General features: G+C 42.6%; 1 protein-coding gene across 2 annotated transcripts in view; it reads left to right on the forward strand.

Moving 5' to 3' along the window:
* The window catches only part of plekhg4 (pleckstrin homology domain containing, family G (with RhoGef domain) member 4), a 71,050-nt gene that overhangs the window by 21,411 nt on the left and 35,233 nt on the right, over window positions 1–14,406 (forward strand). The window contains exons 3-7 of one of the 2 annotated variants that reach the window (XM_017458781.3): window positions 2,003–4,238; window positions 7,997–8,200; window positions 9,530–9,653; window positions 10,532–10,625; window positions 14,173–14,259. In XM_017458781.3, coding sequence (XP_017314270.1) covers window positions 2,003–4,238; window positions 7,997–8,200; window positions 9,530–9,653; window positions 10,532–10,625; window positions 14,173–14,259 — 2,745 coding nt within the window. The remainder of the gene's footprint in view (window positions 1–2,002; window positions 4,239–7,996; window positions 8,201–9,529; window positions 9,654–10,531; window positions 10,626–14,172; window positions 14,260–14,406) is intronic. The other variant, XM_047151725.2, reaches the window with a different exon arrangement.

Genomic DNA, 14,406 nt, shown 5'->3' on the forward strand with positions numbered 1-14,406 from the left:
AACTCTGTGCCCCTTTTTTTCCCCCAAGAGAGAGTTATTTCTCTTTAATTTAACAGGGCCAAACACGTGTATTAACCTCAGTAGATTTAGACAGGGGGATTTTGCTGCATTTTTAGTCGAACGTAAACTCGCATATACACCGCTTTCTTACACGTGTTTAAATGAGCGCTCTGAATACATTACCACTAAATACTTTTTTGGGGGGAAATGAAAGCTTTTGTTTTTCTTCGCAACATTAAGATATATTTGAGGAAATATTAAAACATTACATCGGAAAGCTTCTGAGCAGCTGCGTGCTCGTGGGTAACTGTGTCCTCTGCATACATTTGAGAAACACCACCTGGAGGACACAGTCCATTTCTCTGGGTAAAGACAAAAGAGACACACAGGAGTGCTGTGTTTTCCTGAGACCTCTTCAATCAGTATCCTGTTCACAAAGCAGCTCAGTTTAGAGGTGCTGCCGAAGGACCACCTTTGCTTTCAACCATAAAAAGGTCAATAAGAAGAGCAGGAAAATGCTGAAAATAAATTCTAGACGTCTTTAGTGTCTCTAAGTTGCTTTGGCCTGTGAAGCGGAGAAGGACGAGCCTTTGACCTCTGTCTGCGCCGAAACCATGGGACTGGGACTTCTTTTCTCTACTGCCCCACACACACACACCTGTGAATGAAGAGTGGGAACACACCAACTGTCTTTGAACTGTCTTTGTGTGTGACCTTTAAACGGAAATGGCTTGACACTGGTATGTTTATAGTCTGTCTTTTGAGTGTGGGAATTTCTGCGTGTGTGTGCATACAAGTGTCTGCTACCGTTATGTAACGTTTGTTCCGAGGCACGTGAAATGATTTTTATTTTTTTTTTACCCATTATTTATTAGGAAAGGATTTGTGTGATTAAAGGTCATTAATCTGTGTAATTGTGTGTGAGTGAGAGAGAGTGTGTGAGTTAGCATGTGATTTTTTTTTTTTTTTTTTTTTTTTTCATTTTCTGTAAGTGTGTATCCTCTCCCCTGGATACTCTGTGGGAAAATCTCTTTCTTGCTGCACCTGTGGTTAGAGGAATGCGTCCCGGTCTGTCCTTCATACCGAGTCGGTGTTTAGGGGCCCATATGAAGGTGAATAAGGATATCATAATGGGAACTAGCAGCCCGAGCACGCTGACTGCTCTGCACATAAAAAGCTCTTTCACTCTTATCAGTTCACCCCCCAACCCAAAATCCTGTCGTCCACCACTTGGTGACACACTAGCCTACATCCTCTGAAGACTCCTCCACTCTTCGCTTTGAAAGGAAACCGCCAGTCATATTTGGCTGCCCAAGAATCATATTCCGGCAGGATATTTATTTCATCAGTGTCGTATTTGTGGTCTTCTGCATTGCATTACAGCGACACTGTTGCAGTCCGCTGGGAGGAATGCTCCGAGACGTGCTTCAGGTCTCTTACCATTGCTGGACAGTGGCTCATTGATATAAATGGAACCAGACAGACAGACACAGAGAGAGAGAGAGAGAGATGATTTCTTAGTCCATTTTTTCCCTCTACACTATTCTGTGATTGTTATCAGGATGAAACAATTCCTCAGTTCTACATAAAGCTCAGATTTTTCAAGTTGTGTTAAATTTTTGTACCATGTATCTTTTCATGTATCTGTTATGGAACAGGAACCATCAGGCAGCATTGTGTCCGGTCAGTTCCTGTGTCTGGGTGGAGTTGTATGAGGATGGGTGTTGTGTAGACACATTAGCCTCGTCAGTAAAAGAAATCACACGTTATGCCACTTCAGTTTAACAGCACCGCACACATTCTCAACAGTTGTGTTTCTCATGGATTTGTTTTTGAAAAACAACACTACTACCCCCTCACTGTTTGGAAAAACAACATCCTCCTACAACTGTAGTCTGTACATATTGATAACAGAAAAGACCTGTGCTCCATCAGTGCAAATAGTGAACTAATGAAACAACGGTGATTATTTAACACGCTCTACCTCTGTTTCTCTCCGCAGTTTCCATACTGCGGTTTCCTGTTCCGCCACGAGGGCTGGCCACTGTGCGTCCACGAGAAGATTATAGTCCAGCTGTCGTCTTTGGACAGACGTGTCCTGCAGCCTGGTGACTTCTATCTGCAGGTGGCGGCATCATCCAACAGCTCGCCACGCATCACCCTCAAGTGCCTATCTGCAAGCGGGCAGCATGTGGAGGAGCTGGAGATCCCCGAGTTAGCTTACACCTCACTTTTCAGCATGGCCTGGCTAGACTCCATCAACCAGGAGAGGAGTGGAAATGGCCGAGTCGCCCTGGAGCACTGCCTTTTGTCTGCTGATAATGATATTTTCAGGGTGCCGTGGGATGATGTGGTGCATCCCGAGTTTATTAGCAGACCCCCAAAAGCAGGTCAGTTGGTACTGGAGAAGGGAAGGGTTGAGGATACTGATGTAAAAGAGGGGCAGGAAGACCGCGCCGCTGAATCCGAGCATGGAATTTTGATAACCACGTCAACGGCAGAGTCGACAGAGAGACGGGATCCATGTAAGACAGTCAAGCTTCTCCCTGCTCTGGAACATGATGACAGTAGCGGGAGGAGCAGTGCCGCTGACGATTCAGAAGGTGAATATGTAGAACTTGCGGAGATCACGCTGCCTCGCTTTTCTCCACAGAAAGGCTCCTTGACTCAGTCTATAAGCATGAACTACAGAAACTTGCACAAACCACGGACTACAGGGCTTGAGCAGCCCAGCGCTCGTGCCTCAACGAGCTCTGTGAAAAGTAGCAGGTGTCCCCAGAGCATTGTATGCACCGTGCTGATCGAGGAGAACCTCACCGAGCCGGTTCTGCATCAGACGCGAGCAGGTCTGCACGGCAAGCAGCAGGAGGCTAACGAGCACGAAGCAACCTCTTCTAAAGGTACAGCCCCATCCGACTGTATGCCTGAGCATGAGCCTGTGACAGAGTGTGTGCCTGAACACATGGACTGCATCAACACAGCACTTTGTGACTTGAAAACAAACAATTTGACGCATATCGGCCATGAATCTTTAGATCACTGTCTTGCCCCAGAACCAGATTCTGACCAGCCTAAAGTTAGTAGCTATACCACTGACTTCGAAACAAATGCCATTGATAAGCAAAGTATTGTAAGTAGGGTTGAAACAGACGGTAACTTGAGTGACCGTGTTCTTCAACAGAACAATAGCAAACCAAGCTCAGAGCTTGGAGCATCTTCCGGCACTGTTGAGACTCCAAAAGAGGCACAGATAGTGGTAGAAGCTAGCAAGGAAGCACAGACTGGGCCTAAACAGGAAGATCCTACAGACCAGCCAGCTAGCTGGCCTGCAGAATCTGAGAATAGGCCCTGTGGTAGTCCGAGTAGTAGTGAAAGCAGCCTCAGTTCCTGTGACACTGAGGAGGGCAGGCCAGGGTCAGCAAGCCCTCAGGGGCAGCAGGTAGACTGGGCCATTGTCTCTGCACAGCCTACGGAGGGTCACGTTACAGCCATTCTTCCAGGTCACGAGAGGACAGAGCCAAGCGAGAACAAAGAAAGTGAGAGGGACAAGAGATATGTAGGTGCCAGGATGGAGCTACCAAGGGATGAGGCTGAAGGAGAACAAGAAACTGAGATGCAGTACGTGGATGAGATTGAAGCAGGTACAGAAGGGAAGGAATCGGGGAGAGGGACTGAGAATGAAGCAAGCACAGAGGGAGTGGCAGTTGATCTGGTAGGAGAAGCAACGACTCCACAAACAGGTTTGGTTAAATCCACGCCCAAATCTGGCACAAATGTAAGCTCACCTCCAGGTCAAGAGACGGGAAGGTCTTTAGGTACAGAGGAAAGAAAAGAAATGCAAGAGAGACAAAACAAAGAGGTTGACGAGTTAGAGGAAAGTGAAAGTATGCAGATTGAGTCCAAGGGAGCTGAGGACGTTGGAATTATGGGATGTCCCATGATTGAGATTGAGGTAACCATGGGAATTAAAACAGAGTCTGCAGTCTTTCAAACCCCTGGGGTTATGTCAGACCTGCCAGTTGCAAGTGACAGCACACCCTCAGAGCAAATGAATATACACACTCCGGATGAACTGGCAGAGGGAGTGAACATCGCTCCTGTGGTTGGAGTGGAGGAGGAGATGAACAGCAGACAGGAAGAAAGACTAGAGGAGCAGATGCCGCAGGATGAGCCTGTATCGTCCGTTACTAGTACACAGCCGGAATCAGGCGAGGAGTCTCATCAGGAGCAGGATAAAGGTAGACTCCATTTTCTCATCCCAAACCTCACCTCTCACTCTATCTTGTCAAGTTGCCTTTTTTCTTTTCTCCCTCCTGCACTTAAAACTTTTTTTTTGCCTTCCTGTTGAACATCACTTCCTGCTTCTCTCCTCCCTTCAGCTCACATTGATCCCAAACTCAAATGTTTTCTCTGTTTCTTTATTTTATGACATGTTTTTAATGATGCATCACTTGCCACTCTGCAAACCCGATGTCTTTTTCAGGTACTTTTCCGGTTTATTCTGCCGAGTGTAATATTTTATGCTTTTCCCTCAACGCCGAGTTTACCTAGCTTTGTTCACTTTAGAAACACACGCAAAAAGTCATGGTTCCTGTGCACCGATCCTGTCCCTGCGGGGGAACCTCAAGCAGCAGCCTACTGACAGCCTACAAATGGCTCTCAAATGGCCCGTGCTGAAGCATGAAAGCCTTTCTCTTCACTTGCTATTAGTGAAAAAGCCTGAAAGAAAGGAGAGACAGAGGCTGTTTCTGCTTATGCTGGGTAGTTTACGAGGACAGCCTTCATCACGGGTCATATTCCGGTCTCTAGACAGTATGATTTGAGATTTTGCCATGAGTGGTGACTCTCTCTCTCTTTTGAACAATAACCAAGGTTTTAGAGTCCTGATGGAAAAGGAGAATGCTGGAGGAAAGACTGGGTCATGGGCAGCACTCAGACGGGGTCTAGTCTGTGTGTTTTTGGTAATTTAAGATCTTTCCTTTTGGATTGAATTGTATTTGTGGACAGTTATTGCCCCAGGCTGATGTTGACGGTAGATTTAGTGACCGTGTTTTGACTGGACGGTGGTAGTGTGTCTGCTTTAGAGTAGTTGTTGACCATGTTTCTGCAGACTGTAAATAACTGCCAAGACTCACTTTTGAAAACATCTGTAAACAATGGAGCAATACTTTTACATTGCATTATCCATTATCCATGCCTCTTTAAAACAGTGCATCAGTTAAATATAAGTACAGTGTCACATGTGTATAGGATATGGCGAACTTGTCTCCTGCTCCTACTGTCGTTCAGGTGTGAGCAGTAATGTGCAGGTGGGTGGGCTGCGGGCGGATGGAGGGATGGGGTGTGTGGGTATGTGGTGGGTTGCACTGTTTTGAGAGCCACAGTGACAGTGTCTTTGTTTGTTGTGAGTTGGGTAATTGTGATGGATGCCACTCCAGGTGGGTGGTTTACACATTTGACTGTGTTTGGGTTTCTCTACTTCAAGTAGTTTCAGTGCTGTATCCATACTCGCACCCATTACTCAACTCTTTGTTGTTTTTTAGCACATTTTACTCCTCCATTACTGTCACCAGCACCTCATTTAACTGAAGTACAGACGCAGATAAACTTTAGGTAGTGGCTGAATTATTTTTCGTAGACCAGTGCCATGAAGCTCATCTTATGCCGTGTGTTCGACTTGGCTCGAAAGTGCTTATGTCATTTTCAACCTCTGTGCATTCAAGCTACAGTGTGGAAAGAAAACAGCGGATGCCTCACGGCCGTCTTTTGTTAGCAACAAGCTAGCCAGTTAACTGTGACGAGTGTATCTTTACCTCCTCAAAACGGTGAACTGTGGAGTCAAAGTTATACGTTTAGCAAGCTAATACTGTATGTTGATCTAAAGCAAATACTGGTACGTCAGCGTAACTCATTTACAAGAAGTGCTACTTTTGTTTTACTCTCAATTCTATGAGCAGCCATTTTGATTTTAACTCACTTTCTGAACTCAGAGTTGAGGAATTACCGAGTCCAGTGCAGCATAAAAGCCAGCAATAAGATGCCAAAGGATTACGCAGTACTCACCGGACAGCTACAAAATATGGTAATGGTGAAACATAAACGAAACATGCTATTGGACAGGGGAAATATAATCTGTACGTTTGTGCGACCCAATTTTTTTTGCATGAGCCCTGATCACATCAATTGATGACGTAAACATAACGGAATAATTTTGTTTAAGCACAAGTCCACTTTTAAAGGACTTTCGTTCTATAATCTGACACGTTATCACACACAGTTCAGCCCCGATTTTATTGGGATTGTCTTGTACGACATGACAAGTAATAATCTTAAAAGACCGCTGAAATCGCACAAAAAGAGCGCTGAATGGTAATCTATACTTAGATCAGCTAGGGAATTTCTAGGAACAATTGATTTCTTCTTATTATATCGAATACAGTCTAAAGGTATTTCTGTGTAGAAACAAGCAGCAGGACAAAGAAAATCTCAGACCTGGGGCTTTGAATTAGCACTTGGACTTTTTTTTTTTTTTAACCTCTGGAAAGTAGTTTAAATGTCTTAATTATCCTCCCGTCTGTGTTAAGAAACCAAGATGACTATGCAACCTGTGAAGGAGAGCTGATGAGCTAAACAGATGGGATTGTGAGTACAGGGTTAAACACACATGCATGTGGATGGCTGGATAGGTTTGAACAACGAGAAATGATCAAATGGCTTGATGAGTGAGAAATGATATCTGATCAATCTGTCTGTGTGAGCCATATAACAGACATAAACAAACGCGTGCACGCTTCTCGGACCTTTAAACGAATTCACCAGGCAGCTGTTTAAATAAGGGACCCCAAAGACCCAGCCTGGAGTCAGTAGCTATGTCTGAGAATAAATGAAGTCAAGAAAGAAAAAAGTAAGAGAAGGAGAAAAAAGAGAGAGAGAGAGAGAGAGAGAGAGAGAGAGAGAGGAGGCGTGGGGGGGAGTAGACTGGGGCAATAGCCCATGGGCTTTGCCAGATTTGCCCTCCAGACGGAGAGGGGCAGAAATGTGAAACTTCATCCTGTTCCACTCTGCAGCACTTAACTTCTCTGAGGTCCCAGCCAAATCTGGGAGCTGTTGGTTTGATTTATTTCAACAGTGCAAAGAATGAGCCAAGGAGGGAACGGGTGAAATATTTAGTTAAATTCACTGCTGTCTTATCTTTAACGTTCCATTACGTTGTGGAATCCGGTCCTCAGAACTTCACCTTTCGCTGCATCACCCTTAATCCGCTTTGAAATACAGCGATCCCTGCCAGATTACATCTCAAACCGATTTATGCTTGTTTTCCCTGTCCTTGTGGTTTATGAGCTCGTGGCTGTGTCTGGAAGTATCCTGGCCACATCTTGTTTTTTCTTCTTTTTTTTTTTTGTTCTGGCAGAGTATTGTTTTGTTATTCAGTTCTCAGAAACTCCAATCTTTGGGATACTCTCGGAGACCTTGGATCCAATAAGTAAACACAAACGCAGTGCATGTGAAGGTGCGTGGTGGTGGTGTTGGTAGTTCGACCATGCCGCGTAGATCAATTAGCCATTTTCTAGTTGTTTGGTCAGAAGGTTAGAGTTTCAGCAGCTTTGCATGTCTTAAATCCAGGATTATGGGATGTTAATTAAAAAAAATGTTAAGAAGATTTGAAGGTATTGGGGTTGTTTAAATCACGTAACCATAAATAGGGTACAGAAAACTGCTGGCCATATGATTGCAGAAGCTCAATTTACAGTAGAAATCTGGTGAGAGGTGAGACTTTTAATGTTTTTGCAGCATTCATAGTGTTGATTGGTTTCCTGCTGTGGTTGTATGGTGATGCTGGAATGCATGTTTCATACAGTAGTGACGTGTTTTGAGGTGTGTTTATGCATGTGAGGGTGTGGTGGTGGTGGTGTTGTTGTTGTTGTTGTTGTTGTGTTTTTGTATGCAGTTTCTCTGGCTCTTCTAGAACATTACTGACCCAGATTCCGTCTTGCAGGTTCCGTGTGTGCAGATGACCCGTCGCCGTGTCTCGTTTCAGCGACGCCTCCTCTGGGTAAAATTCACACGGAGGACTCTACTGTGACGCCGCAGGATCGTTCTAACATGTCTCCTTGCCAGGCTGTTAGGAATCAGCCTCTTCTCACTGAAGCTCATAACATCAACTCTGACATCCTGCGCTCTGGAGTGCTCTGCCTGCCTGGTACTGTGCATATGTGTGAAATAAACAACTCGAGCAATGCTGTCACATTTCAGAGATATTTACTCACAATAGCAGATCCATATACTGTTAGGATGTTCCGATACTTATGTGTTATTCATAGACAAATATATAGACATTTTTAGACATTTCCATTCATTAATGTAATATTTACCCAACAACCTTTGGGGGGGGGGGGGGGGGGTATAATTATCATTTGATAGCAATTCTCGCATCATGACGGAGGGATTTTAGCCAGTTTTGGCAGAACTGCTTTTGAGTATGAGCTGCTCATGTTAAATCCCAGCACAGCATCTGTATGAGGTCACAATTTCCAAAATTCGCATTTTGTTCCTTTTCAGCCAGGCAGTTGAATCAGATGTCATTACAGTGCTGATATTTTCATCAACTCTGCATTAATGGGTAGCATTTATTACTTTCTGCCTTGTTCACTGAATTTCTACACTCCTACGTCATGACTGCGCAGATTTAGCACAAGAAGCCATGGCATTATGGGTATTACATTAAAGCCATGATACAAGACATATCCCAATGCAGACTTCATCCCAATGAGACGATATTGACACAAATAAAATTGACATTTTAATACATTTTTTTCTGTAATGATGCCAAATTGAACCACTGCGATATTAATACACTGTATCGTTATAGAAGTATATCAGGATTTATAAAATAATAAGGTGTAATTTTCCCGTTATTAATGATTTTTTTCAAGTGTCACTGAAAAAATTCATAGCAATGATATTAAAATGGAAAGATTTCATTTGATTTGAACTGTAGATATAGATTTCTTAAATGATTAGGCTCAATAACAAATTAGTGTCATCCACCTGACATGCACGAGCGCGTCACAGTTACCAGTTTGATTGTACAGATGAGAAAAACAATCCCACCCAAATACATTTATGATTATACCACTGCCAGAACAACGCGCAGCATGCTTCCGAATCATTTTAGACACGAGTGCAGCACACGGGTGTTGATTTTTCACACACCATAATATTTCCTTTCGATTAGCGTGACTTTTTGGACTATTAAGTACGCATGCTTCACGGTAGTTAGGTTCCCACTTGCAAACTTCATTCTCTGTATGCTACCAACTCTGGTTCCGCCACCTAGCGTGTAAGAAGTAATTTCGCGACACACCTCAGAAAAGCAAACTCCGTCTCGCCAGTGTTTTGCATTGCAATATTCGAGACGCCGATATTCTGTCTTGTGCTTACTTAGTATTAATGTTTGGGGATGTATTTGAGGATCTTTTTATTTTATTTATAAAGCTGGTAAGTCATTGTGCTGCTGTTTTGTCTCTAGGGACACGAGACAAGTCAGGCCATGCACTTGTAACAGTGACGACAAGAAACACCGCTTGGCTGAACCCAAACTGCAACAGTAGTGAGCTTGTGCGCATCATGGTCTACTTCTACACCATTCTCAGGTATGACCTCGGACAGAGCCGTGCATGTTCTGTACATGCATCCTACCACCGCGCCATGTCAAGTTGAGCTCTTGAATTCAGTATCTTTTGTTTTGGAGTATTGCTGGTAATTAGTATCAGCAAGAAATCCATACTCTTAATCTGCCGTTGTTTGGAAGTACTGTTGTAGGGAAGTAATTATACATGTAAGGATTACGATTTCTTTTTCTATATTGATCTTGGAGAAACCGTTTGTTGTTCATTTACGAAAATCATTTTTACAGCCCTGTGCTGGGTTCATAGTAACACTGTACATTTAAACACATTACAGTAAATATGACACACATTTAATTTTTTTTTTAAAAAAATCATAGATCTAAGCTCAGTAATAGGTGGAGCTCAAAACAGACCAGTCAGCACACATGGGCATCTGGAGTTTAAATGTTTTCACCACTTTACACGTAACATTTCTGTACAACGAATAGCTGAGCTATAGGTGTACCTGGATAGTAATTTTGTTCTGTTGCTTCAGCAATACTTGATCAGTACTGCTTCGTGCCTCTTTGATCCCTGTACATGTTTTCTTAATATGTGGAATGATGCATGCATGCTTAACCCTCCTATTATGTTGGGGGGTGGGCTATGGGTCAAAATGACTTCCACAGTTTAAATACACACAAAAATAGCAAAGAACAGCTTAGTAAGTAAACCTTTATTATGGCTCGTCCGAGACGAGCCACGGGAAGAAATATTTGCATATAAGTCCGGAAATGAGGAACGTCAAAACATTTAATAAAAAATAGAGATTAACCAGCATTTCAAATGTGGAAATGACATAATAACATAATAGGAGGGTTAAAATGATATAATCCTTTATTGTGTGTGTATGTGTGTTATAGGAAGGAAGTGAAGACGTTGGGTTTGACGGTTCTAGTGGATGCCCGCAGGTGCTCACCTGTCCCTGCTCTCTTTAAGGCCTTCACCATTCTACAGGTGAGAACACAGCCCTGTAACTATCCTCCAGTAAGAAATGCCATATCAGGATGTTCCAACAACCCCCTCCCCTTAATTTCTTCGGGTACCACTAAAAGTATATTAGGTCTGAATGCCTTTGGTTTATAAATCCTTACATAAAACCTTGCTCCTTGGGCATCTGCTGTAAAGCACTGCAATAAATATTGATGTTATGAAATAAACACCCGAATTTATTCTGTTTAAGCTCCTTGCTCAGCGTTTAAAACTAAAGACTAATGCAGAATTAGTGCCATGTACATGCCATGTACATGCCATGTAGATGAAAGTCATAAATCGTAATGCATGTGCTATGAGATGATTCAGGGCATAGTTTTGAATTACAGACCGCGCTGAATTATTAGCCCCACACTATGCCATAATATTATGCAACATTCATTAGCAACATTAATGGACACATGCTGAGGAATTATCAGAGTGGTGTCAAGAGAAATAAACAGTACAGTTTAAAACATGCAAGCACAGCAATAATTAACTCTTAATAACTACATGTAGACAACAATGGCATAAAAAGTCTTTAAAAACATTTTCTTGGAGACCTTTTAATGATATCCTATGTTAAAGAAAATATCAGTGAATTCTCCTGACTTTAGCCTGGACCCGTTGATGGTATCTAAAGCGTAATGTTTATGGTGGTAACAATTCTGCGAACATGGCACACTTTATGCCCTACCACCGACTGGGTAGCTCTAACCTGAACCACACAGGGACTCTTGGTTTCCTGATGATAATATTGTTGCTATACATCTTGAATGGTAGATTTGTAAGCAATGGCAGCTGTAATGCATGTGAAAAGATCTGGAAACTATGATGTTTTCTCTTGGAGTCAGTCTGAGCATCGTTGTTAAAGCTCTACCTGTGTATTAAGCCGTCATTTGTCCACCTCCATGTCAATTCTAATGAGGAATACTTTGATACTGGTGTTGGTCAGTATCGGTGTGATACTGTATTCATTTATTCATACTCGTGAAATAAAAAGCTCTAATACCAAGATCATACGCCATGTGATATTATGTACTATACTGACCACGATCTGGACATTTTTTCATGATTAATGGCGATCAAATCAGACCTCAAGAGATACTGCATTATTTTCCTCCAATACAAGTAACCTAATAAAATGTCTTACGGCATTTAAACAGTATCTTTAATACCGAGCACCAGGATAGCCGACCTGAACACAGCAACGTCAGGGGTCGGGGGAAAATGAGCTCAAGATGCTGTGAATTGTGCTCACACGAAGCTATTCACGAGCGTGGAGCAGTGAAGCAAGCATGCAGAGAACCTGTTGCAAGTGAGAGCATAATTCAAAGCACAAAGCCCGGTGGAAAATAACCAGGAACCTTGGTATTATTGAAGTGTTGTTCAAGCCAAGCCCAGCCCAGTGGAAAGGAACCAGGAACACTGGTATCAAGTTCAAAACCAGGCTTGGCTGACCGTATAAAAGGGTTTAATATATCACCGCTTTAAGCCAGAATTAGCTGACTGCTTAGACAGGTTCTTGTTTGCATAGGTGTGTTAGTGTTTCACCTGGATCCTCACATTCTCCAGACATTTTGTTTGCCCTGACCTCAGATTTATCGTTCTGTCCATTTGTCAGAAAGCTCAAGTCCCTACTTGGTATTAAGCAAAGGAATTATGATAGAAAAACAGGAAATCTGACACACACTGAGAACTATTCATGAAATTAATAAATGGAACCCGATGAATAGGTAGGTGGTCGTATATATATTTTTAGGAACAAATCAACAGCACGTCCGGGAACATACAGGAACATTCCAGACACTTTCTGGAATGAGAATTATAGTTGTATACATTTACAGTAAATTGCTAGTTTACTTTATAGCCCTGTGATCAGCAGTGTAGTTTGTGCCTGAGGCATTTCTGCTTGAAAATAACACAAGTGCACTTTTACCTAATGAGGTCCAGGTGGAACATAGGTGGCCTAAGTAGGTCATTTTTAAAAAGTCTTTAATTCAAAGCAGCTTGGATCGCTGCAAAGAAAAGATGATCAGTTTCTCATAGTCAGTTTCCCTGCGTTTCGTGCCTCAGAATGTCATGCGGAGGAAATGAGAAGGGCACTGGCACATTTCAGGCAGGAGTGTCATGTGCCAATGTTGCTAGACACTATGGAGTAAGAGCACCACTGTATCATGACTGCATAATGGCCAGACAGAAGATCTAAGAACTTGAGTCACCTTTAACCCTATGGAGCACCTCAAATTTGCCTATGAAGCACCTCAAGTTCTGTCTGAGGAATATGATAATATCTCATAAGTGCGTACTTGGAGGCTTGCTAGCTGTACAGGTACTCACACACTGACCGAGGATAATATTCAAAGCTCTTATTCATTTCCTATTGTACTGTTTCCTTGTTGTTGTTTGATTTAGGTGTATTTATCTTTCATACAATGAAGATTAATTTTTTTTTTCTTTTTTCCATCAGTATACATTTTTTTACTTTTACTATTATATGCACTGTTTTGATTGGCTGGTCTTCATTTCCTAGGCGTGTTTGTGTCCAGTGTTCTTGTGATTTCTTGGAAAGTACAACACACACACCCATGTGTTTGCCTTACACGGCATGGAAAAGAAGAAAACAAACGAGGAGTGCTTTATTACACATAAACCACTCAGCACTTGAGTTTATGAAGTGTTGGTTTATTTTTCTTCAGTGTGTGACCTTTTCTAGACAATAAATGTGGATCTTTATTGATTGTTTCTAAGAATCCTGAAGCGTTTTATGGCTTTTTGGGGTTTGCTGTTATGCAATCTTTATGTAAAGCCTTGTAGTTACAATTGTATAGCGCTTTTCTAGTCATTCGGAGCGCTTTACAATGTATGGGGGCGGTCTCCTCAACCACCACTAGTGTGTAGCATCCACCTGGATGATGCGACAGCAGCCATAGTGCGCCAGAACGCCCTCCACACTCCAGCTATTGGTGGAGATGAGAGAGTGAAGTAGCCAATTCAGAGATGGAGATTATTAGGGGGCCATGATAGAGAAGATCCAATGGGGGAATTTCGCCAGGACACCTGGGGTATACCCCTACTCTTTTCCAAAACATTTCTGGGATTTTTAACGACCACAGTGCGTCAGGCCCTCGGTTTAACGTCTCATCCAAAAGATGGTGTTTTTACAGTGTAGTGTCCACGTCACTATACTGGAGCGTTAGGCCCCACCCACACAGACCACATGGTGAGCACCTCCTGTTTGCCTCACTAATGCCACTTCCAGCAGCAAACTTAGTTTTCCCCAGGAGGTCTCCCATCCAGGTACTGGCCACGCTCAACCCTGCTTAGCTTCAGTTGGACACCACGCGAGAACTACAGGGAGATGAGGCTCTGGCAAGCTGACTCTTGTAGGACATAAGAGTTTCTTCAGAAAAAAAAAATAGTTATTACAAAACCTACTGCTGAAAAAAGTTGTTTTAAAAAGAGTTGAGCATTAGTTTGTGATGTGTGTACTTCTGCATTAGCTTGGTTTTCTGGTATTCTGTGTTCTCAGGAGGCTATGCCTGGGTGTATCCACACTGTCCTTGTATTGGCTGATCGAGATCTGGCCTTACGCATGGAGAAGCCTACTGCAGTTCAGGTATATGTTTTTTTTGTTTGTTTATTATTATTATTATTATTATTATTATTATTATTATTATTATTATTATTCTTTTACATCAAGAGTTATAAGCTATTGACTGAAATTTGAAATCACAATGAATCCTATGCCTAAATCAGTGGTTTA

The sequence above is a fragment of the Ictalurus punctatus genome, chromosome 27, assembly GCF_001660625.3.
Source record: "Ictalurus punctatus breed USDA103 chromosome 27, Coco_2.0, whole genome shotgun sequence".
Taxonomy (NCBI): domain Eukaryota; kingdom Metazoa; phylum Chordata; class Actinopteri; order Siluriformes; family Ictaluridae; genus Ictalurus; species Ictalurus punctatus.